The 11,605-nt window shown below is 35.9% G+C and overlaps 1 protein-coding gene across 1 annotated transcript; it reads right to left on the reverse strand.

Moving 5' to 3' along the window:
- Nucleotides 1–346: 346 nt before the first annotated feature.
- On the reverse strand, nt 347–9,461 carry cxcl12b (chemokine (C-X-C motif) ligand 12b (stromal cell-derived factor 1)). The gene is made up of 4 exons (XM_084416624.1): nt 9,306–9,461; nt 6,361–6,478; nt 4,412–4,495; nt 347–2,363 (listed from the first exon to the last, which is right to left on the reverse strand). Exons 1-4 carry the CDS (start codon nt 9,370–9,372, stop codon nt 2,333–2,335), a joined length of 300 nt encoding a protein of 99 aa, XP_084272750.1. The 5' UTR covers nt 9,373–9,461; the 3' UTR covers nt 347–2,332.
- Between the last annotated feature and the right edge of the window lie 2,144 nt (nt 9,462–11,605).

Raw genomic sequence — 11,605 nt, forward strand, 5'->3', positions numbered from 1 at the left:
GAGTTCCTAGAGGAAACATGTAGAGTTCCTAGAGGAAAATTCATAGGAAATGTGATGATGTATTTATGCATGTATACATATATGTATATAAAAACAATATATAAAAATATATATACACTACCAGTTTAGTAAAAAATTATAATTTAGTAATCCATGGCTAATCTTTAGCCAAATAATTTATGGTTTTATATGTTGGCAATTAATAAATAAAAAAATATATAAAAATTATATGATATAACATTTTCTTTTCAAAGGTTTCATTTAAACGAGCTTGTAAACAGCATGTAACTCGGACAAGTGAATAATTGTGGAAGTGTGATCTGTAATACAATGCTCTCTAGAAATTCCTTCATATTGTACTGTTGTGTTTTTATTCATATCGATCAATACAAAATACAAAAATAAATCATTACATTACAAACTCCTTATATTTTTAAAGTGGCTCAAAAACAGCAATTGGGCATTTGAGTCAAAACATGATCAGAAACAATGTGTGTTAGATAAATGTGTTAATGTCATGGAAACCATAATCACAGTCATATCTTAATTTTGTGGCTAAAAACAATTCACGATACATATGGAATACATAAAGTAATATTAATTTAGTCTACAAAAATCGCTTGCATTTATGCGGTTCAGTTTTGGTCCCTGTTCAACCCATTTACTGACAGCCATTTAGTGCTGGAGAATATTTACATGTTGGTTGTTCTTGTTGGATCCAAGTCACAACCAGTATGACACACATTTAGGCCACTCGACAGTGCAGATCTGTATGCAAATGCTGTTAATTAAGGCCTGAGTCACGGAATGTCGCTCGATACACATGAGCAGAAGTTTTAAGCTGCCATGGCGTGATTGCATTAACAACACCTGCTTTATACATATTAAACTGCATATTTCTTGAATTTCAGTGTATGGCATTTGCTACACACAGGTAGCAGAGAGGAAGAGGAAGGCAGGAAACTATGATTCTGTTTCCTGTAGTAGCAGCCCTGTGCCAAACGTGTCTCTGTTCCAAAACCTTGCTATCTCTTACTTACAAAGTGCACTGCTAAGTGCACAACACATACTGCCTACTATCTTCTAAGGGTAGGTTTACACAACGATGTACTAAAAATCTAAACGTTTTTCCTTTGCATTGAGACGACAACATTGTCAAAACGATCTCCGTTCACACGGATCCGTGAAAACGACTAAAAACGCTGTATTATTCATGCCAGGCCAGTAGATGGCGATGTCACTTTGTAAAGAAACACTAGACGCCCATAGACTGAAAATGTTTTCACAAATTCGCATTTTTGTTGTTTACACAGTATCGTTTTCAAAAACGTGCACTTTGAAACCCGTTTTCAAAAGATTGCGTTTTCAGGCCCTCAAAACGGCGTTGTCGTGTAAATGAACGGCCAAAACGCATAAAATGTTTGACGTTTTTAGTTGAAATTGGTGTTGTGTAAACTGTTATGGAACTTTGTAAGTGATTGATTTGAAACACTCCGCAAAAATGTTAAGCTCACAACTGATTCCAAACAGTTTGGCGTTAGCATGTTGCTAAGCTAATTGCGCAATTTTTAAGAATAAAAACGCATAGAAATACAGGGAACAATAGTCAATTTTTAACTTTTTATTTAGTATTGAATGAAATTTGAGTATATTTATGAATTGCTTTTCATGTCCGCCGCCTTGGATTTTGAATTGAGCTTGTCGCAATGCATTCTGGGATTGCTTCAACTGTGAAATACAACTGATATTGACGTAAATTTAATAAAAGGCAGTTTATTTAGTCGTTTTTCACATTGGGTGTCTAGGTAGGCGGCTCATTAGGTTTTGGAACAGAGCTAGCGTTAGCATGCTAGATCATTCATGTGTGCTGATGAGCTTTTAAACACCTAGACTACAGCTAAAGCAAGCTTGAACAGGGGCAGTTTTAACTTTCTGCATCTTTTTCACTTGCTTGCGTCCCTTATTAATCCCAAACTATCCTAAAGGCTAAACATCCCTATGACACAAATCCACTAACTCTCATTTTTACTGCCCTTTAAGTTGCGGAAAACCTGTAAATATTTCTCTTGCCTTCACATTCACACGTTTAAGGTCGCGTTCAATCGCTTCAGTCACTCGTGCACCAGTAAATAGTCACAGCCAGCAGTAGCAGTGCGTCGGGATGAAGGTGTTTGGTTGTGTTTTGGTGAGCTGCAGGCTGGTTTAGGTGAAGTGCTGTTTGTGCAAGCAGTCCAGAAAGAGGAAGAGTGATCTAAGAGAGCGAGGGAAGAGGACGTGCGCCTCTTTAGAGGTCAGAGATGCACCATGGTCCTCCCAGCACATCCTCGCGTGTTTACTTTGAACGCTTCTTTGACTTCTTTATTCTGAAAGAGAAAGAAAAGTCATATTATTAGAGAACAACCACTTGGTTTGTTTTCCATATACAGTACTTCTGAAAGTCTTTTGCAAGTTGGTCACTTGGAATAAAAAGATTACTAAGTTTTAGATTTATTGTAATAAATTCGAAGGCAGACAGTAGATCAGTGCTATTCTATTATTATTTAATACTAATATAGCACTTATTCATATTTTTGAATGGGTTTTTATTTGTAAATTTGCAGGTTTACTTTAAGTTTTACTAATTTTGCTATGTGCTTTTGTCATCATTATTAGTTGTGCTTTTTTTTTGCTCCAGACTGACCCATAATAATAAACACATCTATAGTGTTTTTTTCTCCCTTTTTATGTTTTAATGGTATCATTCAGTTTGGCTCAGTGGCACAATAGGAGGCCGATTATAGTGGTGTAAAACCTCTCTGCTCTGCCTGTTACCTCATCATTAATCTACAATTAGTGTGATCAATGAACAGGGGTTAAATGCTTAAGGCTCTGAGGTGGAGCCTAATTACCTACTTTGGTAAACGTGTAATTTATATAATCTTAAATTACCCAATAACATTCCACATATGCCATTTAATTGTCAGGAACAACAACTTGTAAATTGCTGCTAAGATTGGTTTTAAAACACTTAATGCTACACCACCTTTACATTTGCTTTTGATGTAAAGTAAATTGCGTAAATTAACACATTCTGTAAATCCTTCTCACTGCAAATTGAATACAGTTGATTACATACATTACATCAGAACATATACATTTCATTATTTCTTTTTAATGATAGGTTTTCTTATGTAAAGCATTGTTTTAAAGGTCATGGCTATTCCAGTTTTGAAAATTAGAACTAATCTCCCTAGTTTTATGTACATGAAAATGTTTGTTTTTGAAAACATCCAAAAATCACATATATCAGTAGCCTGGTTTCCATTACAGATTTGCGCAAAACTTTTGCGATATTTCCTAAATGTCGATTAAAAAAGATTGCGCAATGACGCCGTTTCCATTGACCGATGTTATGTGGCTAAAACTTTTTTTTCCGCGCGATAAGTCATTCCAGAAATCATGGCAACGAATGTTGGTAGGTCTATGTATATCGCAGCCACTGCACTAGCCATTATTTTTAATCGAATGAGACGTAACGAAATACTTGGGAGCGGAACATATGAGATGTTTCTGTAAGGTTATAGTTCGCGATTTCACAGATGAACTGTGTGAGGTGACCAGGTGTCTCGCCAGGTGATCTCTAAATGAGGAAAAACTGTTTGCAGTTTTGCGAAATATTCCTTTTTCGAATTGGCTGAAAAACCACCACGTATTTTCAAATTCACATTTTCAATTTGCGCAATTTGAAGGGTAATGGAAACGCAGCTAGTGTTATGTGTAATGTTATGTCTACACTTTACATACTTTTTTGTATGTAAAGTGTATACACGTAACTTTTTGTTACATTTATTACTGAGATCAGTAAGGGTACGTTTAAACAACAACGATGTACTAAAAACAGAAAAGCTTCCTTTGCATTTTTCTCTGAACGTTGTCAAAACGATCCCGGTTCAAGCGGATCCGCGAAAAACGACTAAAGACGCTATATTATTCATGCCAGGCCAGTAGATGGCGATGTCACTTTGTAAAGAAACACTACGAGCCTATTGACTGAACACGTAATACAAGTGCGCATGACGACACCGTTTTCACAAGTTCATGTTTTTGTAGCTTACACGGAGACGATAACGGTATCGTGTTCAAAAATGTGCACTTTGAAACCCGTTTTCAAAAGTTAGCTTTTTCAGGCCCTCAAAACACATGAACGACCAAAACACATAAAGAGTTTTCAGTGTATTGTTGAAAACCGTGTCGTGGCACCTTAGAATAAACATTTTGTAGTGTAAGTTTTAAACATCTTTTTTTTTTTTCAGTAGATTTGTTTACATTTTAATTCAAAGTTTTTAAGTCTATAAGGAAACAGACTGTATCTTATCCCATGATTCCCAGTGAACTGTTTTTTTTTTCAAGTGTAGAAAGAGTTTCTTCTTACTTGTTAATGGCATTCTTTAGATACTGCTGAAGCCATTTGGTCTTGGGGTTGATGCAGACCTCTCTGTTGTTCTTCAGCTTGGCACTGGTAATGAGAGGGAGAAAAGAAGGGATTTGTTTCGGACGAGAGCAAAAGAGAGACTGTACCTTTCTCCCTCTGCGGCTCTACAGTGTGTTTCATCAGATCGTATCAGCTGTCCGTCATGGACTACATTTCAGCTCCTCTATTCTACGGTACTGGCAGGAGTCACTGCACTCCATCAGATAACTGGATTGAATTAGAGGCGGTTCGGTCCGTGAGGATAATGTTGTGCTGTCTGGAAGTTCGGAATTTTTGATTCTGAAGATTTTGACTGAGATTCCCAGAATTGTGCATGTGCATATAGTTTGTCTAAAGTAACATAAATTATTTGATTTCCTCTGAAATTGTCAATACACTGATACATTCATACACATTAATATCTTAATAAGTATTGTTCTTGAAGTAAACAGACTGTGATGGTATGTTTCCAGTTATTAACATCATAAATCTAGCAACGTTTTTTACATTTTCATTTTATCTATCTATCTATCTATCTATCTATCTATCTATCTATCTATCTATCTATCTATCTATCTATCTATCTATCTATCTATCTATCTATCTATCTATCTATCTATCTATCTATCTATCTATTTATCTACAGGCCTACAGCAATATTTACCTTGATATTTGCAAAAAAAAACTTTCGCTGGGAGAATTTGTTGGTTAACGACAAATAGAAAAAGTAAAGTGTCTGAAATAACTCGAGCAGAAATCTTTTGGATTGATATCTGACCTCCAAATTTGCTTTGGCACAGCCAGGAAAATCCCCTCAAACGCTTCGTTCACCCACACATGGAGAAAACAACACAAATGACACCCAGACTTCGCACCTCAGTGGCAAAAGGTTGTGTTTGAGAGTTAGCGGCTCACGTTGCCATTCAAATGGCTCTTATTCGTATTGCTTACACCTCACACACACACGGATCTCTCAATCTGTCTAGACAAATGGAGCCTGTCGGCTCAGATAAAAGATCCGCTTAACCCCAATTCTACACACGAATCCTCCCAATCAACCTCCCTATCAGTAAGCTAACTAAAAGTGTAATGCTACCCCCTGTTTGTTTTTCCGGCGGGATGTCTTCCATTGAGTTTATCTTGAGAGAGTTTGCTTTTATTTGTTTGTTTGTTTGTGATTAGGGCTCTGAGTTAATCTAGCTAGTCTAAACGATCTTTTGCGCGAGCTTGTCGGTGGTCTGGGACCGAGCCAGCAGGTAGTAATTACCTCACAGCTAGCTAATGCTAACAACAAAATGAGTGATGTGCGTGTCTAGGGGGGAAAGGGTAGGTGGCTGTCTTTCATCTAGGGCTAGGCCAATGAATCCGAAAGGATTTCTAAACAAGATGTGTGGAAGGTGGCAGATTAAAGGTGATTTCCTCCGGCCAAAGTTTGTTCCCCAAATGACCCTTGGCTACATGCTAACCTCCGTAACCCCTGTAACCTTGATCCCCTGTAGCGCTTTGGCTTTTCGGCTGCTGACGGGGTACAAATGATTTGGTTTAATACATTCCAGACCACTGAAGTAATACCAAATGCTGGTAAAATGAAAAGGACAAGGTCACCCGTAACACAAAGCTAATCATTTTGACCCTTAACAATTATTGTGTCATGAAAACCTGAACGCTCATAAGGACAAAATCACTCTCTCAAATTTTCTCATTTGGTCCTTTTTTGTTGCTCTGTTACTGAATAACAGGACACATTGCTTCTTTCCCACATGGTTTGTGGAAATTTGCAACTTTAAGAGCTATTTCTGGCGCTCTTAAAAGGACTATCGTTGGTGCACTTTAATGTAGCCGTGGAAAGCATGAAAAATGTGGTAGAGTTTTGCTGTTGTGCGATAGACGGCCGTGGGATGTGGACTCACATGACTTGGAAGGGGCAGCTGGGCGTGTGGAGGAACTTAATCTCACGGATGCTCCTCTGCGGGACGGTGTTGAGAGTGGACCGGCACCAACATCTCTCCACCAGACTGATGGGTTTAGCTGTGACGGGATCAGAACAGAAAGTGTGTTTGTATACAGTTTGTATTGAAGTGATAAATCAATACACTTTCATTAATTAATTCAAAGGTTTGGGGTCGGTATGTTTAAAAAAAGAAAAGAAATTAATACTTTTATTCAGCAAGGATGCATTAAATTGATCAAAAGTGACAGTAAAGACATTCATAATGTTACATAATATTTCTGTTTTAAATAAATGCTGTTCTTTTGAATTTTCTATTCATTAAGGAAACTTGAGACAAAATGTTTCACTGTTTCCTCAACAGTTTCAACATTGATAATAATCATAAATGTTTCTTGGACATTAAATATTAGACTGATTTCTGAAGGATCATGTGACACTGAAGACTGGAGTAATGATGCTGAAAACTCAGCTTTGCATCACAGGAATAAATTGCATTTTGAAATATATTCAAATAGAAAAACAATATTTTAAATGATAATAATATTTCACAATTTTACTGTTTTTACTGTATTTCTTGATCATCAAATGCAGCAGAAGAGACTTATTTCAATAACGTAAAAAAAATCCCAAATGTTTCAATGGTAGTGTATAAGATCTTCAAAATACAGATATTATATTAGAAACACATTTTAAAATATTTAAAATACTTAAGATAATTCCTTGCTTCTCTTCATATTATTTTCATTAATTCATGGAAATATAGTTTAAAACAAATCTTGTTTTCAATTAAAAAATTTAATGTACTGATTTGTGTCCAATGTAAAAAATGATAATAAATACCCAATAATTTTTTTTTTTTTTTTTTACATGGCAACAGATTATCACAAAGTGCATACAATAACAAGATGGATAAACAGCTGTTTCTAGCTGATCTGAACCTTTAAAATTACTTGACAAAACTTTTGTATTCAGAACTTACAAAGACGCAATGAAATCACATATTAGAATCTTAATTCCCAACTAAAGCAATCCATAGTTCCTGTTAATGCAATACAGTACAACTCAAATCACTGAACTCTCGAAAGCATCTTCTGAAAGTGTCCGATCACCTGCGTCCATTAACAAACCCTGATCATTAAAAAGAGATTAGTCTGCATTCTAGTGGCCCTCGTCCATTCACACAGGGGCCGGCCTGGCTTTTCACTCGCCACGTTTTTCATCAGGAGCCTTTCTGAGGGTCCTCAACATTAAATACGGCACAATCCCATAATCACACTATGCCACTCCAGGTTTAGTCCTGAATTTGTGCATTAAATGAATCTGTTGAAGAACATTCTCTGAATGGTTTCACATCTCCCTGGTTTCCCTTTGCACTTTGCCGAAACGGACCCGGTTATGAGGCAAGTCAAACTCTGAATTCCCACAGATATTTCCGACACTCTCTGTTCCCTTTATCATGTTAAACACCGGCCCATTAAGCCTTGACTAAACACTGCGCCAAGTGAACAGCGCAGGAACTTTTTGCTTACTATTCCCTAATTAGACAGTAATTAATAGAGCTTGCGAATAAGTAAACAGTGCTAGGTTTTTTTGTTTGTTTTTTTGCACAGCAGAAACAACAAAGCCAGACTTCAGCTGGTTAAACATCTCACCGAAACCTCCTGGCCTTTTAGATCAGGCCAGCTAACATGTAAAGACATGTACAGCTATAGTGAAGACATATATGCTAATTTATGCAGGGCATTTACCAGCTGCAAGGTGATATTAATGGAACCTCTTAATGACCGTTAACTCCTTAATGATCATTAACTGAAAACAGTCACTATTCTGGAAAACTTAATACAGCAGTTCTGCAATTTATGACTCAAGTAATAAAACATTTCAGCAGAACATACACTGTAAAAACTTTTACGAAGTTGTAAATAAAACAAAGATTATTGGAGTATGTTTTGCAAGAAAATACTATTTCAGGGTTTCTACTTAAATATTTAAGATAATTCCTGTTTTATTAAATGTTACTTGCCGTTTCTTTGTAATTATTGTGAATTTTACAAGCAATTTCTCAAACTATTGAAAATTGTTTCAAAGTAAATCCTACACCATTTTCTTCAGTGTTTAATAGGAAAGCAATGAGTTTTTGTTTTGTTTTTTGTTTTGCTTAGTTTATTTTAGTTTAGTTTTGCTTTGTTTTTGTTTACTTTTTAGTTTGCTTTGTATTTGTTTAGTGTTTAGTTTAGCTTTGTTTTTGTTTAGTTTTTAGTTAAGCTTTGTTTTTGTTTAGTTTTTAGTTTAGCTTTGTTTTTGTTTAGTTTTTAGTTTAGCTTTGCTTTGTTTTTGTTTAGTATATATTTTATTTTGAGTGATGAATTTAAAATGAATTAATATTACACATTATAAATGTATTTTTCAAAATAACAAAATACATTTTTAGTAATTTTGAACATATTTATTTTGTTACATTACAATATATTATTTTATTACATTTATAATGAATACACTAATTTCATTTATTATAAATGTGTTATTCAAAATACAAAAGTTTTATTTTTATTTTATTTTAGTGTAAGATGCCCAGGATGATACACCAGAATCCGTCTTGCGACACTTAAAAAAATTATATGATCAATAAGTTACGACAACATATGTTTTTACATTGCTTAAACTCGTCAAAATTAGTTAAGCAATTTTCAACTTTTTTATGTTAAACAAGATTCAACTCATTTTTTAAAGTCAGTAAAATGTAAATTAAGCTGAAATGAATTAAACATCCAAGTTGATTGTACTTAAAAATGTAAGACAGAAACTTTATTTTACAATGTATTGTTATTTATAGTTAACTGAATTGCAACTCAAAGCATCATCTGAAAACTTAAATGCTGTAAATGTTAGTCGTAACCCACTTACCGTCAGTCTCTGGGCTCCATATGGCGAGCGTCAGCAGGGCCACCAGCGCTAGAACTTTGCTATCCATGCCAAGTGTGTGTGTGTGTGTGGCTTTTGTCCGTCACAGCTAGCTTCCAGAGCTCAGTGTGGCGTCTCAGAGCTCTGCGAAGTGTTAAGACTGAGGACCAGAGGGAAACACCCCCCTTTTCTCAGGAGGAGGGGATGAAGGAGGGAGGGGGGCTGGACCCTGTCCTCCGACTGCCACCTTCTCCAGTGACGGTCCGAAAATGTTCTGGCAAAGATTCAATAGTGACAGTCTGACTCAGACTCTCTCTCTTGTTTCTATCTTCCTCTGCATCTTTTTTCTCTTCTCAGAGGAGCGGAGAAAGCAGAGTCCCTGCTGTTATCTCAGTATTGTTGTTTCTCAATGCTTCAATTTGTTATTGTTTGTTTCATGTCATGTTTTTCTGGTAGTCGACTTTCACTTAACTGGCGCTGCTGTATTTCCTGGCTCTCAGTTTACCAGCAGATTCCCTCCATTTTTAGGATTCTATATGATTCGGGTGTATCTGAACGTATATACAGACAAAAGTTTGAATCCACACTTTTTGTGAGGACCTAAAAGCTTATGCTTAAATGCTGTAAATTAGTTTTGTAGTCAATTATAATTAAAGAAATGTGAAGGAAAAGCTGCCAAACAAGTGTTACAGTAATATATATTTTTTGGGTCAAAAGATAAAAGCCATGGGGAATTGCATTGACTTTACCATTACATTAAAACATTTTATTTTGCAGCGTTTTATTTTTTCTCTTAAACTATCAAGGAAAAGTATTTTATATTCAGAATATTTAAATGTTGGGAAAGAATTTTCTGCATTTTGTAATTGTATTTGTTCTAGAAATAATATTTGTAATGTAAATTCTATTGCCACTGGCACAACTTACCCCAAAGCAGCTGGCACATCTTACCCCAAATCATTAATAATTTGTGACTAATCTGCCAAATATTTATCGGCAGTTAACCAACATGTAAGAATATTTTAAAGAAATTATATGATATAAAAATTATAACTTTTTTATTTAATATATATTTATTACTTTTTCAACTTCTCTGAAGCCATTACGATACCTTTGTGTAATTAACAGACCAAAACTGTTATCATTTGCTCTGCCAAAGCTCTTAAGAAATTAATTTGCATTTGTTTTCATTCAAATATGGGGCGTTAAGACGTGTCATGCCATTTTTCACGATCACTATCACTAGCGTGACACGTCCTGACGCAGCATATTTGAATGCATTGATTGACTAAACAACAATGTTCTTGTCCAGTTGAACAGGCCTTTGCAACAATGCAAAAAAAACAAAAAAAAAAACAAGCACAGACCAAAGCAAGGGCATGCGAGTGTCCGTCTCCATAAAACAGTGGCTGGTGAAGTACCTTTCAAACACAGTCAGTGGAGACACTGTGTTACACTTTTAATAGGCTGCATTCAGACCCTCACGCTGAGAGACCAAACCCCCTTAACAGCCCGTAAACTTTAGAGGGTGTTGATAGTTATCAAGCGGTCAGCCGAGGTGCAAACAACAGGCATGTGAAAAGGAGTGGTATACAAACTTAACATTAATTATATGTTTTGAGGTCATCGAGAGTCTGTTATGTTTCAGTGGCACTTCAAACGTCTCGCAGTTCGTAATATTTAGTCACAGGAGTGACGTTTGGCACGTATAACAAACAATATTGCAGGTGGAAAAACAATCATCCCTGTTAAACAACAGAAGTATTTTCTTTGTTGTTTAAATGTACACTTGGAGTATTTTAGTGATCCCTTTTGATCTGAGATCAAACGCTCGGATTTTCAGCTTTAAAATGAACTTTTTTTGACTTTGTTGTTTTTTCTGGCTTTGGGGCGTCCAGTGATATTAGTAAATCCTGCGTTAATGTTCACATTGTTGATCTCAACCCTTGGCCTTTTTTAAAGTGCAAGTGAGCAGGAGGATGTTGAAAAGATTACTGAACATCACTACTGACCTAAGTGACAACTCTGCAACTTGTATCACTTTAGGGGGCAGAGGGCACGTTTCACATCCTCAGGTTTCGTGTTTCAGAGAAACGTTTTCCTTCACTTTGTTCTCACGAAGAGCTGACGGACAACCGAAGACGAATGCATGACGCAGGACAGTAAATAAATCACTTTATATTTGTGTTTATTTACATTTCACTGGAGCAGAAAATTACAATAGGTGAGAGTGGGGGTAAGTTGTGCCACTTTTTACCTATTTTCTCTAGGCAATGGGGATTGAAAGAAAATGGGTTTAAGTT

This window comes from Rutilus rutilus, assembly GCF_951802725.1.
Source record: "Rutilus rutilus genome assembly, chromosome: 8".
Taxonomy (NCBI): Eukaryota; Metazoa; Chordata; class Actinopteri; order Cypriniformes; family Leuciscidae; genus Rutilus; species Rutilus rutilus.